The sequence below is a fragment of the Tribolium castaneum genome, chromosome 5 (assembly GCF_031307605.1).
Source record: "Tribolium castaneum strain GA2 chromosome 5, icTriCast1.1, whole genome shotgun sequence".
NCBI classification, from domain to species: Eukaryota; Metazoa; Arthropoda; class Insecta; order Coleoptera; family Tenebrionidae; genus Tribolium; species Tribolium castaneum.
The window spans coordinates 7,202,323-7,229,180 of NC_087398.1; the positions used below are offsets into that span (position 1 = coordinate 7,202,323).

A 26,858-nucleotide genomic window follows, 5' to 3' on the forward strand; every position below is an offset into this window, starting at 1 on the left:
CCAACCTACGAGAAATGAACAATCGTACCTGTCAAAATTCAACAATAATAAACAACTTTCCACTTGCCAGTTGAACGCTAACGTGAAATTGCAAAAAGCGAGGCGATTTAAAATGACCCAATAATTAAAAAATCGGTGCGCATTTCGCAATCGCCAAGTTGTGTGTGGTGGAGCAGTGCCAGTGACTCAGGGGTTAATACACCCCTAAGCTTTCCATGGAATAAATTAATTCAGATGCGAGATGTTGACGCCTGGTGTTCGGATCGTCCGTGGCCCCGACTGGTCTTGGGGCAACCAAGGTTCAGTGGCCCAAAGTTAGACTAGGGTTAATTGAATTTTTCAGATGGGGGTGAGGGTTTCGTGGGCACCGTGTGCGAGATCGGCAAGTCTGGGAGTGTGGGGTCCCCTGATAAGACCGCAGTGGTCCAGTGGGACAACGGGACGCGGACGAACTACCGAGTTGGCTATTTGGGCAAATTTGACCTCCTTGTCATTGACAACGCGCAAATAGGTAAATCGCGATAAATTAATAAAACAGCGATAATTTTGTTATCGGACACCATCGATGTGTAGCAATAACAGGAGGAGCAGCCTTGGAACTTATTAGAAATTCTGCTAATTATTCCATTTCTAGGCGTCAAGCATCCTAACATTGTTTGCGATGGTTGCAAAAGCCAGGGCATTTGCGGCATGAAATACAAGTGTTGCGTTTGCTTTGATTATGATCTGTGTTATATGTGTTACCACGGCGATAAGCATGATCTTGATCACACTTTTAAGCGGTTTGACTCGGCCACTGCCTTGGGGTGAGTCAATTCGTTAGTTATTGTGTTTTTCGGTAGTAAAAGTGGTTTGTTAGAGTCGATTTGCCACCCCGACAGAATGGGCGAAAATGCGAGCTGAAGGGCATTTTTGTGGGGGCCAAGGTGGTAAGGGGGTACAACTGGGAGTGGGGGAATCAGGATGGGGGTGATGGGAAAGTCGGACGAGTTTTGGATATTAGAGGGTGGGATAAGGAAAGTAGTCGCTCTGTGGCTAATGTTACCTGGTTGTCGGGCTCGACGAATGTCTATCGGCTGGGGCATAAGGGCGATTGTGATATTAAGTTTGTTGAGCCGGCTAGTGGAGGGTTTTATTATCCCGAACATCTTCCAATTTTAGGTGAGTTAGTTTGTTTGAAACGAAAAAATTTGAAACCAACCGTGTGTAATTTTTGAAAAAAATATACATACGTTTTACTAACTAATATTGCTTTTAAACTATGTTAATTATTTCAACAAATTTGAATTTTGGGTTAGCATTATTCAACAAGGTTTGGCGTCAAAACCTTCACGAATTTTTTGTCAAATAATTTATGAAATTCGTTGACATCATTGGAAAAGTTTCTAGTTGTTGCGTGCACTAAAAATTCGTTTTGTTCTTGCTCAGCTTAACAATTGAATATTAATTGGTTTAGATAACTTTGTAGAAATTTTTATTTGTATTTTAAACGGACAATAAAACTGGAATGTTGGTAATCAAATTAATTAATTGCATTTTAATTCATTGCAATCTTTTCTGCGGTCTATTTTTTACAAATATATAAGTGAGGCATGTGGCTTATTTGTTATTTTATTTTGATATTTTTATATTTCTTTCTTTTCGTTACGTTATGTGTTCCTCTTATTCCTTTTTAAAAACTTTTCTGTTGGTTTGGACGAAATCTTTTAAAATAAGTTTCTGACTAAAAAAAGCTTTAATAACATCTAACAGTAACGCACAAAATTCAGGTAAATTCAGGTTGTTTTATTTTTTAAATGCTACATTTCGACGTTTTAGTGACATGATATCAATTGTTTTTGAGTTGTGACGTCATTTTTAATTTTTTAGTGATAACTATTCAATGTTTTAGATAATACACATCCTTATCTTTCGGATAATAAAAAAATAATTAAAAATTAATAGTTATTTAATAACAAGGGAATTATAAGGATTTTTGTGACCGTGGACTACGGATTTACTGTCCAGAGGGCCATTAGGTCCGAGGGCTCTAACGGACAATACATTGCCCTAGGATATTAACACCCAAAAATTCCAGTGATAGATAAACAATTTTATTTTTTACTGAAATAAATTTCTGCAAAAAATAATAAGTTAAATGATTGAAAAAAAAAATATTGAAAGAAATTAAGGAATTAATTCCACAAGGGAATTATAACCATCTTTATGGTTACTTTATTTAAGGCAATGTTTGACTACTAGACTAACTAGATTAGTAAGAAAAAAATAAATAAATGCAATACAATAAAAAATATTGACAATAATTAAGCATAATCTTCTTGTTTTTGACTTATTTTATAAGTGGCAATTGTATTCGTATTTTTGTAAAATTATCATAAAAACATTTAATATGACACCTAAGCACAAAAAAGTGTACAAAAAATCGTTATACAATAAAGCAAGAACGAAAAAAAAAGCTCTTTAATACTTTCAATAACCATTTTTTCATAAATAACGTAAATTCAGAGCGCATTACTAATTAATACAAACACCATTTTTGCATTTTCCTTTAATTTTTTGAAATACATGGGGTTCTATTTAATCTCTTTTACTGCTAATTTACTACATTTTAAGTTACGGTGACCTCTGTGGCTACAGCCCGTAACAACGTAACATTTCAGTAATTTCGTCAGTGACTGATAAACATCAAAAGTTATTGCAAATACCGATTTAAATAATTATATAAAATATGAAGTCATATTTTAATGTATTAAGATTACGGTTTGATACTTATAAAAAAGTGGCCTAGTTTTTATGGTGGTTTATAACATAATTTAACAATTTTTGTTTGCTGATGTGTTGCATTGATTTATTATGCAATGAAAATTGTTTTGGATTTCCTAAGTTTGTCGATCCACTTTTTCAAAATTGTTGTGCAAATATAAATATTTAAAAATCGTCCAGGGCACAACATAGAGCAAGCGGTGGCTCGTCCAGTCAGATCAGGCCCTCCTCCATTCAGTGTCGGTGATAAAGTTAAAGTCGTCGTTTCCGAAGAACAGTTGAAGACTTTACAACAGGGACATGGTGGATGGAATCCCAAAATGGCCGAAGTAATGAAGCGTTTGATCAAATTTTGTGCATTTCTAACGTTGTGTTTATAGTACATCGGCAAAATTGGGAAAGTCCACCGCGTTACTGACAAGGGTGATATTAGAGTACAGTACGAAGGGTGCCATAATAGGTGGACTTTTAATCCCGTCACACTGTCCAAAGTGAATTCGGTGGCCGTCGGAGATATTGTTTGCCTAAGTACCGACATCGAGAAAGTCAAGGAACTGCAGAAAGGTCACGGTGAATGGATCGAAATAATGAAAAACGTAACACTTGAAATTACCGTAATTGCGTTTGATTCTAATTAAATAACCGTAGTCGTTGGGCAAATTGGGCAAAATTTTGAAAATCTACTCCGATGGCGATTTGCGGGTGCAACTCGACGGACATGCCTGGACTTTAAATCCGCAATGTGTGCGAATAGTGCCTGGCAGTGCCGCCGAATTGGCAAATACGATGCAAGCGACTCAGAATCAAAGACAAGAACCGTCAAGTACGTCCCGCCTTGAGGGTGGTAGAAAAAATAACGTATTTTGTTAACAGTGGAATGGCATCCGGCAAACCCGGCCGATAACCAAACGAACGGAGTGGCCGATCAGCTAGTGAGGGCTGCAGCTCAGGGACATTTAGAAACTGTACAAAGACTGCTCGAGGGCGTGTCTCGCACCATGGTGGACATGCGAAGCGGCGGCAAGACCGCCCTCCAGGTGGCCGCTCATCAGGGACACGCAGCTATCGTCAGGCTGCTGCTCCATGCCGGCGCTTCCGTCAACGCCAGCGACAACGACGGCGACACTTGCCTGCATTATGCAGCTTTCGGAAACCAACCAGAGGTAAAATTAAGTTTAAACCGTGTTTTTTATTACTAAAAAATGCAAAGGTGTTGGACTTGCTGATCAAAGCCGGCGCCGACTTAAACACTGCCAATCGCAGCGGTTGCACAGCTCTGCACATCGCAGCACACAAGCAACCGGCGCGATGCGTCCAAATTTTACTATCAGCGGGTGCAGACCCCAACTGTACTGATCTCTACGGCGATACCGCCCTGCACGATGCTATCGGAAAAGACAGTTATCAAGTGATAGAACTGCTGTGTGCAGCTAGCGGCATTGACTTTACTTTGAGGAACAAGAGAGGCTTCAATGCCTTGCATCACGCTGCCCTCAAAGGCAAGAACTTTGCGACACGGAAACTCCTCACACAAGCCAGACAACTAGTCGATGTGAAAAAGGACGACGGTTTTTCGGCCTTGCATTTGGCGGCCTTGAACGGCCACAAAGAAGTCGTCGAAACGCTCGTGCACGTAGGCCAAGCGGATATTAATTTAAGAAATAATAGAAACCAAACCGCCCTTCTCCTTGCTGTCAGTCAAGGTAAGCATTTTTTAGCGATTTCGGCAAAAAGTGTGACGTAAAATACGGATATTACCGAACTATCTTGCGATTTTGTAATTTAAATGTGATTGCAATTCAACAGGTCATTGCGGAGTCATCGAGCTCTTAATCAAACTGAAGGCCAATATAAACGCCAAAGACGAGGATGAAGACACAGCTTTACACTTGGTCTTCATCAAAAAAGCGCACTTGAACGGGGAGATACGCCAAGAGGAGAGTCCTGACATGTTTGCGATTTACGAAAGTATCGGTCAAGTGTCCGAATACCGCCTGGCGGTCACAATCGCCTGTTACCTCATTCAGAAAGGCATAGATCTAGACACACTCAACAGTAAAGGACAATCGGCCTTGAGTCTCCTCCAAGATTCAAGTCTCCAAGAGTTACTAAAAAGTTACAAGCCAAACTTAGACAGTAATCAAATTCAAGAGAACACTCAGGAAACCCTCAATTTAGAATCTCTCAACTTAACCGAACCGCGCCACTCAATGGACGGTTACAACCTAACCGATAACACGCCCAAACACAGCCCTGCTCGGAACCTGTTCGACGACTCGAAAAGCAGTCGGAGAAGCCGCCGCGAGCAGAAGAACGAGAAAATCCTCGACATCGGCGGCACGTCTCAGGAAAACTCACCGAATCACAAAAACCACTACTACCAGAACGAGATTGTGAGCAGCAAGCCGGTCGAGTGTCTGGTTTGTTCGGAATTATCCGAGGAAAATGTGAGACTGGAGCCTTGCAACCACAAGCCGGCTTGCGAGGATTGTTCTTCGCGGATGAAGAAGTGTTTGCAATGCGGGTCAATTGTGCAAAAGCGTATCACGAAGGACGGGAGAGTTATTCCGGCGAAGTCGAGACAACCAAGTGCTGAGAGAATGAGATACTTGGAATGCAAAATCGCCGAAATTGAGGAAAGTCACGCGTGCAGTATTTGCATGGAGAGGAAGCGAAACGTCGTGTTTCTCTGCGGGCACGGCACGTGCTCCAAATGCGCCGATACGTTGAAAACGTGTCACATGTGCAGGAAAACTATCACCAAGAAAATACCTATTTATTAAAGCTTTTATTATGCAGTAGTCACAACAAATTTTTGCTAAGAGTTTTTTTAAAAGCAGCATGGGGTTATTCTGTGGAAACAGCGGGTGTTTAGGAGGGGCGACAGATTAACGGAAGTGAAACGTTTCTTTGATTTTATTATGTTAATTGTGTTCCAATGAGAGTCTGCTAAAAGTATATGCATTTGTCCTGTATTCTTCGATATCTTATATTTTTCTCTGTACTTTTTTAGAATTCATATATAATATTTTAACAATTAAAATTAAGTAATATGTGTTCATAAATTCCTGCCTGATTATTTTTTGTCTTAACAAAATACAGGGGAAGAGATACTTTTAGCAACTTCGCTTGGTTGTTTAAAGCACTTTTTCAAAAATTTACTGAAAATTTATTTGAATTTATTTACGAATCCTCTTCTGGAACGCCTGTTGTTCGCACAACTTCGACGCAGTATTTGTATTACGTGTTTAAAACACTGAACATACAAATAATCAGATAATTATGAAATAAAAAAGAGAATTGTGAGTCATTTTTTATGTAGAGATTCTTCTATTGAGCAAAAGTAAATTGTTTGTATGTTGAGTGGTGAGTTTTGTTACATTGTATATTTATTCCTTTGAAACTGTGATGCATATTTTTTCTTATTATCAATAGTAAGTGTAAGATGTATTGATTCTTTATAAATTTAGACTGAAAATAAAAAAGTGAAAACCATTTGTTGGAAGTTTTATTTCGGCAAATAAGGTTCAACGTATAAAAAACGGTATATTTGTTTTTTCGTAACAGCAAACATACTTAAATAATAAAACATGATCAGTCAGTGCTTGAAATTACATAAAACCCAATAATTCTACGAGGACGTAACAACATAAAATGCACACATTTTTAAAAAGTCCTATTTACACTATCTACAAATTTTAAAAATATAAATAAAGTATTCATTAAAAATCTATAAAATCACATCAATTGCTACTATACAAAGGTCATGTTAAAAGTCTTTAAAGTCATGGGTTCGAGATAAATATCACTCAAGTGCTTAACATTATCTGGCAAATCCTCGATCCCGGTCAGCGTCTTCGCTTGAATTTCCTTAACTTTGACATGCTCGAACCCGCTGTCGAACTTCGACAAGGAACAAGAGAAATTCCTACTCACAGCACAGTCGTAGCCTTGCCTATGTAGCACTAAAAGGGCGCTGGAAGAGGGAAACTGCGAATAAACCGAGTCCGGTTGCGTCCTCAACGTCAACAAATGCGTATCACAGGGGAACTCCCTCCTGACCAAATCGAGGCTCTTCACTTCCTGGTGTTCGTGGTCAAGGATAAAGATCCCCACGGGGTAGTTCAGCCCGTTCGACATCCGATTGGCGAACAGCGACGCCCGGGGAAACCCCTCCTGCTTCCCGGCCTCCACCGGATCCGTCGGCACGTTAAACGACCTAACAACGTCCCCTTTCTCGAACGTGTCGTCCGAGTTCTCGAACCGCTTCGAGTGCCCCTTCTCGCCCTTCTCCTTCACCACATCCTCAATCAAGATCCAGAACCTGTTCACCGTCTTTCTGTTATCCACCAGCCCCTCGCCCATCCCCCGGGAGTCGTCGTAAAGCGTCCGCCTGTCAAGCATCACCTCCAGGAACCCGGGCTGCCACCCGGACGCCCCCTGCGCATGGTCAGTCAGCAAACTCAGCCGCACGTTGTCGTCCTGGATGTACGCCATCGTCGTCACGGGGAAATAATTGCCCTCGATCCCGATTTTCTCCACTTTGACCCGTTTCAGCATCTGGAAGCCGTTCTGATCGGTGTAGAATTCGGGCACTTCGCCGTTTTGCACGTCGGATATTATGCGCATAAAAAGCTCAGTCTCGCGGTTTTTGGGCGGGTTTTCGAAATCAACGGTGCTCTCGGTGTAGATGGCGTCGGCCAGGGGCGTCTCCACGTGGTAAATGGCCACGCTGTGCACGAGGAAAGCCCCGTAAATGACCGTGATCTCGCTTGAGACCGGGCCTGAAGTGATGATAATGCTCATCTGGTCCTTGTACTGCTGCAAAACGTCCTTTTCGATATCGCGCTCGTTGGGGTCCGGCATGAATAAGTAGGCCCCCGAGTGGAACTGCGCACTGCGATAAGCGGCGAACTGGAGCCCGCACTGCATGATTTTGGGGCTGTGTTTCCGCGTGACCGTCTTCATAAACCCTGTATTCCCGTTAAATAAAATCTTGAACTTGTGGTTCTCCAACTGGATATCACCCGTGGGTATGTTTTTGATTGCAAATTTTGATTTCAAGACGTCGTTCTGCTTCCCGATTGTACTATCAGTGTTTGTGATAATGCTGGCCTTCCGGTGACACTTGTTGCAATAAATGGTGGCCAGTCTCGTCTCATTCTCCTCATAGACCAGGCTGTAGGTCGTGAGAGACAGTTCCTTGAGCTTGGCGACGAAGACGAGCTCGAACTCGTCCGCCGCGATCCACAATTTCGTGTTGCTCTCGGACGTGTCCCACACTGGGTTGACCTGTGACACTACTTCGTTCCCCTCATTATCGACAATTTTCACACTACTCGTGTTGGTCCGCACTTGAATTAATTGCTCCCGGGGCTGGGCGAGCGAGTTGTACAGCACGATTTTCCGCACTTGACGCGGCCCCAGCCCGATGGGCGTCTTTTTGGGGAGCTTCTCGAACGACTCCCGTTCCAGGTCGCTCAAAATGGCGTTCTCGCCCGGCTTTAGGGGAATGTCCGGGAGCAGGAGACTCTGGAGCGAGTTCTGCTGGATACTGACGGTGTCCCGGATCCCCTCGAACAGCTTGAGCCCGTAGTCACGCATCACGAACGATTTGCTCGTCCCTGTGATGGCGTCGTGGTGCTGGAAGAGCCCCAAGTTCCGACGCGCACGCACCAACTTTTCGAAATCGCGTTCCAGGATTTTCACGTACGGGAGCAGTTTGTTTTGGCGGGCGTTGTTCAGGGCAATTGTGTACAAAATCTCGGCGCTTCGCAGGCTGTTCTCCAACTCCCGGTCCAGGATTTTCATGAAGGGACGCGTGGTGAAGTAGCCGGACCAGTAGGCCGGACGGCCTTCCGAGAAAATGTCCGAGTAGACGAAAAAGTCGCCTTTAAGCGTCGGGTATTGATCGTAGCGTTTCATTATCTCGCGGAAGTAGTCTTTCGGGGTCCCGAACCCGACTTCGGCCTTATAAGTGTCTTTGTTTGCGTTGATGTAGTCTATAAGTTTGATGTAGTTTGTGTATTGTTGGTCCCATTCTTCCGCCACGTTGTAGCGGAAATCGTCGCCTAGGGGCATCAAGACCACGTTGTGGGGGAACAAGGATCCGGTGCGAGCGTACTGCTCGAGCAGCAACTCGCTCTTCTCCTTGATGTTCTTGTCGGTGATGGCCTGCGCCTTGATGGAGTACTCCGTGTACTCGCCGATGACTTTGCGAAAGTCAAAGTTTAGGCAAATGTAGGGGTGCGGACCGCAGCTGTGTTTGATTGAGTAGATGTCGAAGGGCTGGTTGTGGGTGAGGAGCGCGGCCGAGGGGCTGGCGGGGCTCCAGGTGGGGACCCATCGGAAGTCGCCGTACTGCTTCAGGGCGAGCCATTGCTTCCACGCGTAGTGGATGCGCTGGATGACCGTGCCCTTGATCCCCGAGGAGGCCAGGATGTAGGGCTGGGTGCTGCCGTGCCCGAACGGGTCCACGGACCAGCCGGAGACGGGCTTCACGCCCAGGTTGGACCAGACCCACTGGTGGCCTGCAAAATTCACTTGAACTCCAAGTTAATTGTTTTTTTTTTACCTTCGATGAGTTGGTCCACCATGGCGTAGACGTGAGCGTTGGCTTCGTCGGTCATCACCCAGCCACCGGTGGCGATTTCGAGGCGCCCTGAGTGGACCAAGTTTCGCAAAGCTCGCTGTTTACTGGGATGGGCCTCCTCCCACCAGGCGTTCAGAAAGGCCACTTCCGACCAAATGAATGTTAGGTTTTTGTACTGCTGGAGTTTCGCCACCATGTGGTTCATTATCTGGCGGGAGACGTAGTGGAAGTAATTCTCGAAGGTTTTCAGCCATCCGGGGTCGTTATGGGAGTGAGGAACGATTATCACCTGGAGCACAATAGAACGTGATCCATGATTATGTAAATGGAGATGCATGTGCCGGAGGTACAGGTGTAATGAATAATTGACGACTATGATTTGGTGCAGATTGAACGACACGTGCGAGGAAACGTCAATAAACTTCACAATCGATACTAGACATTGGATAACTGTATGAGAAGGTACAGGTTTGGAAAAATAAAGCAAAAACTGAAGATCGGTTTATCACTTCCTGAAAATACTTTTCTACTTTTTTTTTGAGTGCGAATTTAATAGATAAACAGTCGACGGGTTTTGAGTTGCAAAATCAGTTTTTAAGACCATAATGAGTGCTTTAATAAAGTACTAGCGATCAAGCTGTCAAGTAAAATGTTAAATAGCAAACGATGTAACTGAACTGAATTTCTGTAATTATCCGCTATTACATTAGACGTCGTATTAAAAAACGGACAACTAATTGGACAGTTAATGCACAAATGCCGCCTCTAATGACTTCAAAAAACGTCCAGACTTTCTAAGTACTTAGTTGTATTCAATTTCATTTAAATAATTGTGGCCAATTTCGCCAAAAAAGTCTGTACAAATGACAAGAGTAATTCGCTTTTTTGCTCCTCTGGGTCGTTCACCACATTTTAAAATTCATGAATGCCATCAAACCAACCAGCTTGTCTGAAAAAATCAAATTATTTAATTATTTCGTGCGCGATACCACTTGTAAAAGTTGTTTGACAACATACAAAATTGCATTTTCTCGTTACTAATAAATTATTTATTGATTTAAATCGCATTCAAGGAATAAATTTTTGAAGAGATTTATTAATAACTGCTCAAAAAATGACGGTGTCTGCACCCATATTAAAATTTTTAATTAGGTGGGCAAAATTAACTGCGAATATTCTGCCGATTTAGGCAGTGAGCAAACCCGTCCGAAATAATTAGGGGAGTTTGAGTGAATCAAAAATGAAACAAACGCAATTTCAAATTCCGTGTAACATCATCTTTTGATCCTTTGTGCGCGCACAAATTAACAAAATTTCCATTAGGCATGTTTCTGTGATAATTTATTAATCAAAAAATGCCTCAAACTTGGAGCACGTTTTGTGACTGATAACGCGAATACTTTTTACACGACAATTCGTGTAAATGGTATCGAGGATTTGGCTCTCGAGCACCACTTTAATTCAGGAAGAAACTAAACAAACATTTTTAATATGCCTACAAATATGTAAATATTGTCTTAAAGTATGTTTTCAAATCTGTCGATAAACTTTTGTGAAGAAAACAACCAGAATCGGGCCTTACCTTCAGTGGTGGCCTTTCAGCGTCCATTTTTTGGCGTTCAAATCGATCTTCAAAGGACTTGTCCCAGTACTCTTTGCTCTTCATCCAAGTCGGCTGAAAATAATTCCCACAAATAAATAATTCTGTAAATCGACTTTAGATCAGAATTTGTGTTGATTTCAACATGCAAATTCCGCCCTATCTTCGCTACAACATGTTGTGAGCGGCCTTCGTGTAAGTTCATCCCCTTGCGCCGCCTAATAAAAGTAAATTCAGCCGATGTGGCTTTCTTTATGCCACCTCGTAAAGAGGCGACCCGTGGAATCGATGACGAGAGAGACAGAAGGAGAGCTTTGTTGCCGTTAAGATTTTCATGTTTCAGGTGGGGTTCGTATCTGGAGAATTACGAGCCGGCTTCGAGGATGCAACTACCAACTCCACCGACAAAAATGGTAAATGGTCTATTGTGAGCGGTAGAAGGAAAAATGCACCTGCGTTCCACACAAAGGATACTGTATCTGATTTCACATGAAAAAAGGCGAGAAAATGTTCTCCGTGTTATTTGCATGAAATTTCAGGCAGTGATAAATAGTCACTGACAAGTCGCTACTTCCGCACAGCATTTTTCACCCAAAATTTATTTATGATGAAATTCGAGCGAAAGTGCACACAGTTCACGAACAGCTTTTCCACTTTGCTTTGCAATCAAATCTCGGCGAGCAAAGTCGGCAATAATTCTCGCAAATCGCGGGATTACAAATTTTGCCAATTTGTATCGGGGATTTTCACGATATTCAATTCCGAAACGAGAGACGGAGATCCGGCACTTTTCTTATGAATTAATGAAAAATGTGCACAAAAAATTTCAACAGTGCGAGAAATAAGGGAAATGTATCAAGTATCACTTTATGCTAGTGCCATCAGCAAGGACATTAAATTAATGGAATAACATTATCAATAAAGCAAATACAACGTGATGCCTAGCAGCGTCGGGTGGATAAATAGCAGAACTCCTGTTTTGCCTCAACCAAAAATAGACCCTATTGGCACTTTTCGCGTCGGAAGAAAGCCTGTATTTGGTAGCTACACCCTGTAGAGTCCATTACCTTCACCACAAAGATGAGTCAGCTAATGTCAAGACCCTGACCCAAACAACATTTCACATTTTTGTCTTCCTTCTCATCGTTAAGACAATAACAAATCCCAGTTTTTGGTGTGAAAAATTTTAATGTCACTCGACTATTGTCATGTTGAAATTCGCTATTACGTATAAATAAAAAAGTATTAAATTAATTTTTAATTACAAGTAACTCTTGCAAAGAAAATTTCCTTGTGATTGAACGAATTGTGAGAAAAAAACTATTTATAAAAGTTACGTAATATTGATTGCCTTTTTCACACAGATCTTACGGGAAGTAATATTTCAGAAAATCACATTTCAGGTGAATAATGATGAACGTGTGTTCTATGGCATAACATATTTGCTGGGGAATAAATAATAAATAAGTCAAACGCCTGTGTAAACGATACGCGATAAAGCTCCCAGCGATTTATGGATACATTTTTCCAAACACGAAATATTACATAATAAATTTGGGCAATTTAGGCAGCCACTGCCAGGACCCCCTAATTTTGAACTTGCTCATGGTCTTTCATTTGGTAAGAAGTTTTGTAAAAATTCGAACATTGGGAGTTGAAACTTACCTCTTTCATCATCCAGGATCTTATTAAAAATTTTCAACTCCGCTTATTTTTTTTTTCTGATGAAACTTTACAATGTTGCTAGTTTTCCTAGATTTATGCCGCACTTTGAAACAAAAATACACTTCATAATAATAAACTTAAAACTTTCGGCAGTTTCGTCTAAGCAAAATGTTTATGGATCATCCAAGGTTCCTCGTTCGAATTAATTTTTCTTAGCGATATGTTTTGCTTTTGTTTGTTTAATTAAATAATAAATTGGACAGTGGAAAGCACTTGAAATTTTGTGGTCGAACCCATGGGAATCAGCGATACCAATTTCAAAATGCAATTTTGAATAAAACAACACAAACACATTATTATTTATTAATAATTCGATGTTTTGATTTTTGTACTTTGATTCGGATTTGGCTAGTTATTACACCTGTTAATTATTACTTTTGAACATTTAGTCCAGAATAAATAAATTGCGATTACGACCATTTACCATTATCTAAGTTTGTTGTTTGTACAACAAATAAAAAAATTTCGTCGCTAATGTGACTGATACGGCTCAAATTATTTCAGTTATTTACTTTAGTAAGCATTTGCATGTTATAAATCAAATATTGGAGGAAAGTTGGATCAAGATAATAACCTGGGAGTTCACTGTCCGAAACAATAAAAACGGGCGTTTTATTGAACAGCCGAAATCAATATGAAGACAACAATAGTGTTACATTTACTGGTCAATCAACAGAATTTGTTGACATTAAACCCGATGTACAAAAACCAGAAAAATAATAAAAGTAATTCCCACCACAAAAGAAGAAACTGGGGCTTTTTTTACGATTCTTGCATAAAAACGATTTCTAGTGTAAAATTGGAAACGCTATTTGCTCCGGTAAATTGTCTGTGTAATGTGTGATAAAAAGAAAACAATTAAACAAAATAAAATAACACAAAAATAAGAAAGAACCGTTCAAATGCCTTCATTATTTGTGTGCACGAGCTAACAATGAAATCATTTATAAATTATGTTTTTATTTACAGTCGTTGGCGTATCGTAGCAAAATATATTGTTTAAATATGATGATTAATTTTCGGTACTCATTTACATACATTTTTGGTAGCTTTATAATGATTTATGTTACGATTCGTCCACTCGCAGGTAATTACAATACGAAATAATTCTGCTACTTGAGTAGCCATTCCCGCACATTCCTGTTACAAATTTATTTAAAGCTCGCATTTCCGGTTAGAGGATAAACAAAATGGAAATAAAGTACTTATTCTGCACAGGCGTCACAAATAAGCTTAGTCTGGATCTCCAGGTAATGTTGAGGAGAAATATCGCATTCGCCAACGACAAAGAGCTTGCAGAAATTTAACTCTCCTGGCTGTAATTACATAATAATTAAGCGTACTTACCTGTGGTTTTGTCGAGCATTATTTTGCGTTCGCTGTTCATGTTTATTCAATAATTTGCAGTGAATTTTTTTATTTATTAGTTGAATAATGCCATTAAACTAGTCTCTTGGCCAATTGGATGTCATTATAAATCCCTGTTATTATTTTATGCAGCCTCTTTGTAAGTAATACAATTAAATTACGCGTGCAATCATGTCAATTTAATTTTAATGGACCTCGCGAGAGTTGACTAATTTAATTGAATTCACAGTTTTTTTTTGGAGAAGAATCGATGCGAACCCAGCGTATGGCTTCAAATGTAAATAGTTGTGTAGAGAATGTAAACATTCATTAGATTTCAAATTTGGGAATATTAGACATAATTATTATGCACCCAATACCTAGACTGAATTTGTGCAGAATTTCGCGCAGAGCAATTAAAAATGGACCGGTTTGTAATTACTCAATTTATTATTTAATGATTTAATCGGCCACAGTAACAAAAAACGTAATTACATCAAGCAGGTGACTCGGCTGAGTTTTAACCATATTACCTCAAACATTTGAGTTCCAACGTTAACAAAGCATTTACTTAGTCCATTTCCCAGCTCAAACAAAGTGAGGAAAAATAAGCGCTCCTGAAAGGAATAACATTTTTATCCCTTAACCCACCTGAAACTCAAAATCCTTAAACACATCCACTGTGCTTATGTCGGCCTCGGCAGGATACAGCTTCGGACACACTTCGAACTCTTTATTAGTTGCGAATTTTGATCTTTGGAGGAGCTCGAAGATGCGCTGAGGTTGGGGCAGTTCGTCGCTTTCTTTTGAATTTTCTTGCGTTTGATTTGTGCGAATGTCTGTCGTGTAATTGGCGTAGTACACGCACAGGATTATTGTGAGGCCTATGGCCGTCAAGGCGAAGGTCTTTGGAGACATTTTTCGGCATACTTTCGCCGACACCGACATCATCAGACCGTTTGCATCAAACTAATTAACCCTAAAATTATCGACGGACTGGAGAGCTGTGGATGAGTGAATTAAATCTTCGGCGATGACGCTGCCAAGCCCAGATCATATCTGAAACAACGAACTCACATTGTGATAAGTGATAACAAACCCATCGACTTTCACACTCATTTTTGGTCCTGCAACTTTTAAAATTGTTGCAGAATATTTCGATTTCGCGTTTTTTTCGAGCCCAGTTTATTGCGTTATTAATCCGGAAATATAGTTTTTAAGAGTAATAATTGATTTTGGAAAATAGGCATTTTCGTTAAAATCATTGCAAAGTGAGCATTTTTATTGGTTTGCAGAGTATACAATGTGTGTTTAAATGATTCTCATCTAGATAACTCTGAGATTGGTTTACATGTAAAAAAAATATGCCGCTCTGCTCAATTGAATCTTCTGTCCATAAATGTGAAATCTGTCAGAATTTCAATTAATGTCTTTTACATTGTTACACCGTGCAAAAAAACACTTTTATTATCGAAGTTTATTTCCTAATTGGGGACTTAATAAATGGAGAATGGTAATATTTGATGTCTAAATGCCTATCATTAGTTACATGAAGCGGCATTTTCTGATTTTACGTGAGAAATTCACAGACGACTAGATGAGAATCATTTAAAAACACATTCTACAACACTTCTGAAATAATTTTTGTCAAAATTTCTGGTTTTTCTCCTGTGTAAGACAATTTTGACTTGATTTTGAAACGGCAGATTATTTTTAACAGATTTAAAGCAATTTTAAGCCTTCTTGAGTCTAATTCGAAGAATAAAATGTTGTATTCAACTCGTTTTCGTGTGAATCGGTTCATTTATTTCACCTCGTGGATGATAAACCACTCGTTTTCACTCGTAGTTTAAAATAAAACGTCCGATTTACACTCAAACTCGTTAAAGTTATTAATAATACGACAGCGAAAATACAAGCTAAAAGCTCGAGGGCTTAAAGTCCGGGTACGTTTTCGCGTATGTTATTTAAAATTTTTTTCGTTTGAACATTTTCATTTAAAACACGTTGCTATGGAAAACGTGTTTTAAAATAGTGTTTATGATTATAATTTTATAATAAAATTACCAAAAAAATAATAACTAATATTCCGAAAACCAAAGAAATTTTAGGTAATACGCGTTATGGCGTTATTCTGGTTTGTGTTGAAATCTAGGTATGTGATTACATAATTTGCAAAATAAGATCACATTTTGAATTTCTGGTATTTTAAAGTTTCAGTGCATGCCGGTTGTCTGGGGTGCCATTGTGCAGATTTATGAATTTTCCACTCGCTTCAGTTATCTGAAAAGTCAATAAGAGGTATTGTCGTCTGTGGTGAAATCAGAAATCATGTTTGCAAAATTACAAAGCAGGAAAAACTGCCAAAACAAATCCAGTTTCGTGTTCTGCTCCAGTCAGCCTGCACCATTCAGATTGTGGTTTTAACAAGCAATTTCCGTTCAATGAATTGTTTAAGCTTTATTTAGTTGGATGCAATGGTCATTAACCGATCCTTTTTTATATAAATGGGACATGTCCAGTACAATGATCGTTTAATGTTAAAATTCACGTCATTCATTGTCTTTTCTCCGAATTTAGGCAAATTCATAAATAAGAGTTTATAATAAACGGTGTAAGCATCATTAATTAAGAGATGTCAAAACAAAAAATCATTTTATAACTCAAGCAGCGAGTCTAATTTATTTATTTATGCGCCAAGTATACCTGAAGTCTGTTTCACATTTTGTTAGTCACACGTTGTACTTAATATTCCACACTTTTCAGGTAGATACAGCAGATATTTTTACACTCGTAGTAGTAATAATGTAATTGTACAGATAATAGGAAAAGTCTCATTCAAATTTATTGTGCGAGCGGATAATTTATCGTCAACTTTTGTGTGATCAGCTGCAGGTGCCTATAGAGAAAAGACAGAATCCCACACTGTCCATAAAGTTAGCATTGTCTCGGAGATGGGATGAGGAGGTATTAAGTGTCCGCAAGGATAAAAACAGGAACAAATGGCTTATTCAAATATTTGTACGCGAAAGCAATTTGGTTCGGAAAAATTTGACTCAATAGTTGCAGTAATTCTTAGTACAATTACGGGTTATTGTGGTTAATTGGTTACCTGGAAATGGTTTAATTAAGGAATTCAGCGACATCAAAATACCGACTATCCGCTGCAAAAAGTGGCGACTGAAGTCTGAATAGTTGAGTTAATAAAGCATTAATACAATGATAATGTGTTATAATTTCATGAAATTAATAACACCCTTGGCACGATAATTTACGAGCTTTTAATGGTGTGACACTAAGTTATAATGAAACGTCGACGTCGGAGTTTGTTTAGTGGTTGTTGTAATAAAATGTTCATTTTCCGATTTAAGGTAACGTTTTAAAATTCTAGCCATCCTCTTCCCGTGGCCATTTATCGTCGGAGTGCGGAAAATTAATGCTTTATGGTCCTGGAACAAACGATAATTCAAAGGTCAACCTCGGTTAATGTTAAGAGTCATGCAATTTAGTCCCGAGATTTTCATCCCTTTGTTTGCACAGTTTGTTTTCCAACAGACTATATTTACGAAATGCGTCCCATCCAATTATTATCAATCAATCGTCCGTGCTGCAGACTCGAGACGAGTTTTAAACTTATCGGCACATTTTTCTTTTTTAAGGGCTAGTATTTCGCCGGTGTAATTACGTTACAACCCCCGTCTCTCTCCTCACAATACAAAAGATTGAACTACATGGGCTTCCACGCAATTCCCAACGTTTTCAATTAAGAGAAAACACGGCTGACGTTGCAAAAAGGCGAAAGGTTCTTACAGATGAACGGAAGCTAACGCAATTTTTACGCGCGTTTGCGATCGTTGTATTTTTAAATGCGCACGAAGTAAATATCTATTTCTATAAATAAAACGTATGGAAAAATGAAACAACAATTTTACTCGATATTTAATTACTGAAATTGGTTTCGTGAAATACTGGAGACATGTAGTATCCAGTTTCAGTTTCAGTGTTTCAGTCGGGGTCATATTTAATGTGTGAATGTCTAAGCAATCTCCATGAGTCCATTACGCTTTACATCCACGGGAAAACAACCGGGTTCCTTGTTTTATTAACAGTAAAAACGGTAAATAAGTAAGTACCTCAAGATACATCTCTTCTTTCTATTGAAAATGCAAGCTGAAATTTTTAAGAGTGCTCTTCGTGACAAAATCCCACTCTAAAAAAAGAGGAATTTATGCAAGAAATCCATTATTAATGCGTGAAAGTAGTTATTTTTGGAGCAAATCGTTTCACAGTAATTTAGAAAAAACTAGAATAAACCTTATTTTTCTGTGATATAATCCATTTACTGCACGTGGGAATAAAAAATGCAGTAGTCAAGTAATGAGAGTTTCGTGTGACATGACTTGTACTTTGTTAAATTTGATAAAAGGAATGACAAGTGATCCTGTTTACAACAATCGGATTTTTTTATTTATACGAACAATCACAATACTAGGTGCAGATTACGGAGGACTATAAGTTAGGAGGCGAATGATTTTAAATCCAGCCAATTCACTAATTACTTGAAAAAATACAAAAATATGAAGCTGCAAACTCTTAACGGACTGAGAAAAACTGAAAAAATGAAACATGAGAAAAGAATTATTTAAAATTTGCGCTTCGTCCCGTATTTTTCGAAACAATGGGAAAATGGTTAAAGATACAAGGAAAATGTTAGGAAGAAATTTGTAGAGAATTAAATTTTCTTTAAAAAAAGTCTGGAAGACCATGTCTCTATCGTCAATGGTTTAGGCCCTAAAGGCTTTCAATGACGCTGAAGCGGTAGTCAAGTAACGTAAGGTTAATTTATAGCTAAACTGTAGAAGATAAAACCATGGTGTCGCAGACTTTTTTATAGGAAATTTAATTCTCTACAACTTTCTTCCTTACACTTTTTTGTATCTTCAACCGTATTCCCAGCGTTTTGATAAATATGTGACAGTGCGCAAAAAATTGCCGCTTCGAATTATCAATTTGCGTTCCAACTAATATTTTTGCGAACGCTGTGATTACTGTTGCAGACACAAAAAAAGTGTAAGAAAAAAAGTTGTAGAGAATTAAATTTTCTACAAAAAAGTCCGATATACCATGTTTTTATCTTCAACAGTTTGGGTATAAATTAACATTCAATTATTTAACCACGAGCAAAATGAAGCAAATCCGTTGCTTGAGCGTTTTTGAACGACTTTGGGGCCTAAATGGTTGGAGATAGGGATATGGTCTCGCGGACTTTTTTGTAGGAAATTTAAATCTCTACAACTTTCTTTCTAACATTTTTCTTGCACCTGTAACCGTATTCGCAGCGTTTTGAAAAATATAGGGCAGAGTGCAAAGTTTGAAATTTTTTTAAATACAGTTTACTATAAAATTTTTGCATTATGTTTATGTTTCACTATTGAGAATTTTATGCTCTATCTGTGTGTATTTTTTGTTTGCTATGTGTTAACCATTATACAAATACAACCATTTTTTCAAATTCATTGCTCTGAAAACTAAGAGGGTAATGGAACTGCGCTCTCTGGCGACATTAACGGAACTATCAAGGACGGGAACGTTTTATTAGTATGTCGTTTGATTTCCTAATCTTCAGGTATCCGTAGTGCAGATGTATGTCTGGGAGAATTCACCATTTATTCTCAAAAATCATAAAGGGTTTGGAGGACTAATGTTAAATATTGCTAACAATTTGAATTTATTAATGTTCTGGTCGTGCCATTTTATCATTTTAACGTTTCTTAATGTTCTTAATGTAGTGAAACAACATCAACACCAAAATGAATGAAGATAAAATCGATTCAATTAAAACTAGAACATTTTTACTTTTGTAAAATTGCCTTCAAAGTTCCACGAGAGACCTGAGCGGATTAAACTTAAAATCGTATACAGGTAGCAACTTTCTTATCAAGTTAATATAAGTCTCCCCTTCGGCTTGCAGTGTGTCGTGAGATTAATTTCCCGAACCCTTGCAATTAAAAACCTCCACGTATTATCCGTTTTTTGGTGTCTGTGAAATTTTGGTGGTAAAAGGTCAATTTGTCGTTTTTTTGTCGCGTCCACGCTTAAGCCATGTCATTACAAACAAATGTTGGTTTCTGTGTGTTTTCGCCGCCGCCGTGTTTCTTGCAATTCTTCGGCATTGTCGAGCGGGTTTTGATCGTGCGTTACTGACCGGCCCCCGTGTTTCGTAGCTTGCAGATTGCTCGCATTCTCCAGACTTGCTGGCGGTCCCACAGGCTAAATAACTTCAATATGAGAGCGCCTGTATGATGTATGCCTTGCATTTTTTATATCATGCGATACGCCAACAAACGGCCGCCGAAAAGTCGCCCTAAAGGCCCATCATCGCCGGCATCGATCTCCATGCCGGCGCTCCAAAGACAATTTCGGATTCACAATTTATTATTAAAACAGCACACCTTTCCAGCAATTTGGCGAGAATAATGCCAAATTAATAATTTGTGCCAAAATAAAATCTTATCTTGAAATTATTAATTAAACAAATTAACCATCACTCCCACAGCTCACAAATAAATATTCATTTAATTAAAGAAACTTTTTACTGTAGGCATCCTCCTGAGCATCAATGCTTAATTAATTTCGAATGTTATACGGGTTCCTGTCCTTTCAAAAGCGCCTTATTATTTCTGGGATGCACCATAAGAAAGCTTGTAAAATGCTTTGATACATTGGAACTAATGCTTACATTCCTAACTGGTTATAATTTAGCAGGGCATTGGGGCCCCACCTGTTGAATTAAACATGTCAAAATTCCTCGTTAGAAAAAATCACGCTTTAAAAGCACAGAATGTCGCCTTTTTGGAATATTCAAAAAATCGTACACATTTCTGAAAATTTCTAAATCGCGTTTTTAATTTCAAGTATGTATGGTACTTTTGCGGAAACTCCTGTTAGCAGATACCCAATGAAAAGGTCCGCGGTATAATGGCGCTCATAAATCTGTTGCGGCTATTTTCAGGATCAATTCACTGGCAGGTAATTGATATTTGCACTTTGCATGTTGGATTAAAGGCAAGAAAACGTCTAAAAACCGAAACCGCCGTTAGTTTTTACGATTAGGAGCAGTTTGTACATGAACTACAGTTATTTCAATTACCTGCATTACACGCTGTAAAACTAGGACAATGGGACAAGAAACTAAACAAAGTCAAAATAAAATTAGCCTATTTTGTGTTTACGCAACGTTGCATAAACGATGTTATTTTTACATTTGTGTGTGTGTTTTAAATTAGATTCTACGTTATAATATAAAAAGAAAAAACTACAGATCGTGGAAACATGAAAGGAACTCGCGACGAATTTATCAAAGAAAATTTTTGTGTGCACTACTTTCAAACCGGCGCAAAAAACAACTAACGAACTTTCTCGTTACGGAAACGAGACGAATTTATTTTATCACGGAGTTTCGAATACAAGTCGGGATGTGTTAAGTGCTTGTATCAATATTTTACGAGGCATTCCGAACAAGTGGTGAGAAAAAATCCAAAAATCGATCATTTGGCAGTCGTTTCCTATCACCATGAATGTAATGAATTTCTGCTTCGATTCTTCCAACAATTCGGTTTTGCTCAAACGTGGACTAAATCGATCAATAAACCTTCATATGCAACCTTATAATAAAAGAATCCATAATAAAGTTAAATTAAATCCGGGGGATTAAAGGTGAATTTCCCAATCGTGACTTAACTAACTTTAAACATTTTAAGCGCCACCTAAATTTAAATTATAGTTAAGCCCCTTACGAATCTGGCAGGAATTGTCATAAGTTTGAGACAAATTCGCATTTAATTGCTACAAAAGCGCTGTCAGAACAGGCACTTCAAGTTTAATTATTTCACGTATTTCGTTTTTTTTTTTTTTTTAATTACATAGTGTAAAATGTGAAAAGTTTATCTAGCCGCGAGGCATTGTGTGAAATGCGCTGAAATAATAAACATTAACATACGTGCCTGCATGTAGCACTCCAGTTAATTGATTTTTTCGAATGCAAGTTATTTGAAAAATTATTAAAAATGCGTTGGTAAAAGTTGCCTCAAGCAGAGGCCTCGTTTTGTGGAGGTGATGTAATTACAGCTTAGACTGGTTGCAAATAAAAACCCTATTCTGCACTATACTTTTGGATAACGGTGGTATAGCATTTATGCATGTGTATAGTCATAAAGGCGCACAATGATCGGTAATTATGCCTACAACATGGCATTTTTGAATAGAAATATTTGCAACAAATAAATATTGCTAGATGAAATATAGGTTCCGTGTAAACCCCACATTACAAGTATTGAAAGTTCTAATAAAGACACTTATCTGAAAGTTGGTACTCAGTCATCCGTTGAGTTCTGTTCAATGAAAATATTTTCAAGATTTCGGCTTATACTAAAAGCCGCTATTAACTTTCTTATTTCAAATAGAAAGCAATGTTTTTATTGCGTTTTTGGATTAGTTGAGTTATTTTAAAGGAGTTATTATCAGCTTACCTTATACTTACGATTAACCGTTTTTGAGATATTTAGAATTTTTCGAAAATTTTTGGATTTGTACCTGTCACTTAAAAAATCGGTAACTCGCTTAGTTTTAGAGATTTCGAAATCATATTTGGAGAATTAAAAAAGAAGGCCTGTATCTGTTCTTCAGTGTGTTCAAAATTGAAAACAAAAATTTTAGGGTTAAGTTTAGACAATTTCAAATACCTATAACTTTTTTTTTAATGGGATCTCCCCATTTTTATTTTTTCTAGGTGGAGGAGAATTTTTTTCTGCATCCTTCTGTATTAGCATTCGCTATACCTATCTTGATGGTTTTGAAGTTATGTCGTTTTTTGTCATTGCAAAAAATTTCTTACTAACCACAGCTATTTTTGCACAGTTTGTCATAAAAATATTTCTGATTAAACTTAAACGATAAACTCTGTTCAAAATTGTGTAATCCTTCCCCTAAAAACAAAATAATTCATTGAAGTTTGGTTTAATATACAGAATTAAACTCTTTACCACTTAGTGAAATAAAACTTTTGGCATTCCATTTGGAAAAAATGAGTTACGAGTGCTTGAAGTTCTGCAAGATAACTTGAAAAATTTGGAGTTTGTTATTCTTTTTTAGAAATTTGAAAACACCAAAGGAAAGATCTAGGCTTCCTCTTTCAAATGAGCTGAAAAATATTTCCAAATTCTTAAAAATGGCAGAGTTATCGATTTTTGAACTGGAAGGTGCAAATCCAAAAAAAAGTTTTAAACCATAAAAATTTCGTAAACGGCTAAATTTGGGTACAGGGAACGCTTATGAGAACTACCTTAAAATAACTCTAGTATTTCAAAAACGCATTAAAAAACAAAACTTTCTGGTATAACCGGAATGCTGCCATCTTGAAAATATTTTCATTGGGCAGAATCTAAAAGATTATGATTGTACAGATAATTGTCATCATTAGAACTCCCAATACTTCTAATGTGGAATTTAGACGGAACAGCCTGTATACTGAGGTAGGATAAGTACGAGTACACAAAACTGTAAGCCTGATTTTTTTTTATTTTTTGATTGTTAATTTTCTGAATCCAGTTATGTTATCAGTGTCATCACAGATGAGTTCCTCTCAATAAAAGTCGTTTTTTGAATAATGCAAAGCTGGATATCCTGTTTTTAATTGACAAACATTATAATACCAACTGTTTTTCTGTAATCCTTACACATTGCAAAAAATTACAATATCTTGCTCTTGCGATGACCTAAATCGATTGATGACACGTTACCCAGACTCAATATTTGCCTACATTGTACAATACAAGAACTTTTACAACTTAATCTAGAACTTTAACCTTTTGCGTAGAAATCAACAAGGAGATAATTATTTTAAACCTCCGATACAGTAAATTCCTCCAAAACCAATATGTGCATTACAGCCATAAAATGAAGGTTTTCCGAGTCGGACAAAATAACCGCCAGGACAAAGAGACATAGATGTGGCAAAAATTGAATATAGAACAAGGGCTATAAACACTAACTGACACCACATCGGGCTCCAACTACAAATGGTGCTTTCATGTTTCGCTCGAGCAAGATATGCAAATGAACAATGAGCCCTAGTTATGAGGACGGAATAGACAATTGGACGTAGATCTACGAAACGAATTTGTGCTAGTTTACAAGAGCAAATCCGTTTCAGATATCACCCAGGTGTTGAATTCTGATCATCTGTCTTAGTTAAGAGAGGCTGTCAGGTTTTTGATGGTGACGAAAGTAAATTAATACGCTCTTGGATGCTTTTAGACAAAGTTAATTGCGAGTTTTATTTTACGGCACGTTGCAGTTATGCAATGTAGAAGAACGAAATTATCTCATTTCAGTTCGTGCAAATTTAATTTCCAATTACCCTCGTCATTAATGAACGGCCTTGGGAGGCTGTAATTCGGGCTCAATAGCTGTTATTTTCTGCTTCGGCAATTTACCTTATCATTACGCAACTGAGCTGGATTTTTGCAGGAGGCATTTAATGCGAAGGAAACCGAGATTAAAACAAAATCGAACTTTTCCTTTCAAGCCCATCAGTGTTTTAATTATATCCTGCTCCTCCGAAAGTTACTTAACTGGAATATTGTTTCACGTAAATATTCATTGAACTGAGACGATTTCAGTGATCCCAAAAACCACTTTTATGTTGAAAAGGGACCAACGGAGTGTTCCTTACACATTCCACGGCTTAATTGTAAGTAAAATTAGAGACAAGACATAAAGTTTTTAGTGTTGTACCGACGAAAAAATACAATTAATGTAAGGTTGGCTGCTTATGACTACGCTTATGCCATCATACGAACACAGCAAAACGAACCGACAAAGGTGTAACGGGACTTTTTCTCATTATTATTAAATTTATCGAATGTTTCTGAAAAGAAACAAACGGAGACAAATAAACTGTACAAGTTTAATTTAATTTTGGGCCTCTTGTCGGGTCGCTGCTTTGCATAAATTAATATTTACGGTTCCACAGGGGCAATGCAGCTACCTGTGGAACTGAAAATATTCGGCCGACTGACAAAAACACAATTTTGACTCGGATACGACGACAAATGTAACCGACAATGGCAATAATCGGTTCATACGGAAGAGCCAAGGAAAAATGTAACTCTTGGAGGAAACAAAAATGTAAACATGTAAAATATCCTGCAGTTTTCTGAACATATGTCCATCGAACTAATGGTACACATTATCACGTCATTAAAAGAAGAATTTCAAATTACGCAAGTAGGAGTTTCAACGAGATAAAATTCTGAGTAAGGCTTTGAAAGAAGATGCATTTGTATTCTTCACAAATAGTGATTGAATCCCACTTATGGTAAAACAACTTTTGCAAGTCTTATTTGAAAAGTGCAAGCTGAAAATGACGTAATTGATACAGTGATAACTACAGGTCTGTGATTTGAAAATACTGGAACCCAATTTTTGGTAGGTGTGGAAATGTTAATGTTTGCTTGTAGTTAGTAGTTGTCTCAATTGTGACCAATTCATTACGGTGCTGATGCGAAATGCCAGGTATAAGTGTAATTGATTGTAGACAAAAAAACAGACAAAACTAACGTGTATGGAAATTCCGTCCGTTTGAAGGTGAAGGTTGACAATTTACATCCTATTTGAACGTAAGCTCTAATTGACCAGAATTGCAAGAGTTTGTGTGTTTAATCCACATACCTACTTATCCCCACATTTCATTTTTTTAATAGTGGACATGAACACGTAGTTGCGACCACGCGAATGTTATAATTATTAATACACCATCGAGGTAATAACAGGATATCTTATTAATTGGTCGAACATGAGGAGGGAATCGTTCGATCGGTTAAAATAATAATTTTTAATTCACGATTGTTTTTTTTTTTAATTATTTTAAATACATAATTGTGCGATTATTTATTTTCTTGTTCACATAATATTTGTTTTGGGAAAAAGTAAACACCGCACATGCTAATAGAAATGTAACTGAAAATGACTCTCTAAACTGTCTTGAAAATTGCTGTAATTAATAGTAATAATAGGTATCAGTTTTGACAGTTATAACACATGCAGACTGGCTGATGCTGTAAATTTTCTCTACAGATGATAATAAAAACTGCAGCAGGTGCAAACATAAACGTGTTTGTAAAAATGTCAGGAGCGAGATATAATTGCTGTAATAATTATATCAATAAGTGTTAAAAAATATATTGAAAAATTTAATCAACATGCTATATAAAACCTCTGACGTCAGTTTCACTGTTATAGCGTTCTATTTTGGTGTTTTTGGGTTTTGGCACAATTAACATTTATTAATTATGTCTATACCACCTTGGTTGGGCTGCACTATCGAAAATATCACTTACAGGAATTTAAATTAAAGCGCATCAATTTTTTTGCAATTTTAAAACAACAAAAAATAATCATTGAATGTATTTTTGTTATTGTTATTGTTTAGAAAGTTGGACCCAGCCAGTGGTCAAGGCATATCTGAAGAACTTTTTCTGTAAAACTTACCTCTTCCTTGTGTGTGATAATTCAGGCACCGTTTTTGATATTTTAATTCCCTAACGACATAAATAAATTCGAATTGAAATTAACACCCGCGGTTATTTAAATGTATTGTTATGTTTATGGTAAAACATCAGAATGCGTGCACTTCCACCGCCATCTCTGTCACAACTGTTTTGTTTAGGACTACTGTACGACTAGCGCACCAACAGTACTGGCGCACTGGCGAGATCTCTCGCAGAAGAGAAATTTTCATTCAATCAATATAAAGAAGCGGGAGACTTAAAA

The 26,858-nt window shown here is 37.9% G+C and overlaps 2 protein-coding genes and 1 long non-coding RNA gene across 4 annotated transcripts; 2 read left to right on the top strand and 1 right to left on the bottom strand.

The window, feature by feature from the left end:
• The first annotated feature begins 21 nt into the window (after nucleotides 1–21).
• mib2 (mind bomb 2) lies at nucleotides 22–6,258 on the top strand. Its single transcript, XM_008195454.3, has 10 exons — nucleotides 22–299; nucleotides 344–511; nucleotides 635–806; nucleotides 860–1,161; nucleotides 2,944–3,092; nucleotides 3,144–3,359; nucleotides 3,412–3,586; nucleotides 3,637–3,926; nucleotides 3,974–4,466; nucleotides 4,570–6,258. Exons 1-10 carry the CDS (start codon nucleotides 242–244, stop codon nucleotides 5,544–5,546), a joined length of 3,000 nt encoding a protein of 999 aa, XP_008193676.1. The 5' UTR covers nucleotides 22–241; the 3' UTR covers nucleotides 5,547–6,258.
• On the bottom strand, nucleotides 6,254–26,782 carry alpha-Man-IIb (alpha-Mannosidase class II b). The gene is made up of 5 exons (XM_008195456.3): nucleotides 26,577–26,782; nucleotides 14,679–15,086; nucleotides 10,938–11,030; nucleotides 9,338–9,644; nucleotides 6,254–9,293 (listed from the first exon to the last, which is right to left on the bottom strand). Exons 2-5 carry the CDS (start codon nucleotides 14,976–14,978, stop codon nucleotides 6,517–6,519), a joined length of 3,477 nt encoding a protein of 1,158 aa, XP_008193678.1. The 5' UTR covers nucleotides 14,979–15,086; nucleotides 26,577–26,782; the 3' UTR covers nucleotides 6,254–6,516.
• Nucleotides 24,431–25,514, top strand: LOC107397975 (uncharacterized). 2 transcript variants are annotated; one of them, XR_010334478.1, is made up of 3 exons: nucleotides 24,431–24,649; nucleotides 24,707–24,777; nucleotides 25,060–25,514. It is a non-coding gene; the product is annotated as an uncharacterized LOC107397975 (long non-coding RNA). The 2 variants fall into 2 exon arrangements; XR_010334477.1 differs by having other exon boundaries at nucleotides 24,707–25,514.
• Nucleotides 26,783–26,858: the final 76 nt, after the last annotated feature.

What these genes read in the sequence shown, in the direction of transcription:
- alpha-Man-IIb (XM_008195456.3), bottom strand. Translation starts at nt 14,978, where the DNA reads ATGATGTCGGTGTCGGCGAAAGTATGCCGAAAAATGTCTCCAAAGACC. An exon ending in TTAAGGATTTTGAGTTTCAG is followed by an intron (nt 11,031 to 14,678) that starts GTGGGTTAAGGG and finishes AATTATTTTCAG; the next exon opens with CCGACTTGGATGAAGAGCAA. An exon ending in GGTGGACCAACTCATCGAAG is followed by an intron (nt 9,294 to 9,337) that starts GTAAAAAAAAAA and finishes TGAATTTTGCAG; the next exon opens with GCCACCAGTGGGTCTGGTCC.
- mib2 (XM_008195454.3), top strand. Translation starts at nt 242, where the DNA reads ATGTTGACGCCTGGTGTTCGGATCGTCCGTGGCCCCGACTGGTCTTGG. An exon ending in GGATCGAAATAATGAAAAAC is followed by an intron (nt 3,360 to 3,411) that starts GTAACACTTGAA and finishes AAATAACCGTAG; the next exon opens with TCGTTGGGCAAATTGGGCAA. An exon ending in TCAAAGACAAGAACCGTCAA is followed by an intron (nt 3,587 to 3,636) that starts GTACGTCCCGCC and finishes TTTTGTTAACAG; the next exon opens with TGGAATGGCATCCGGCAAAC.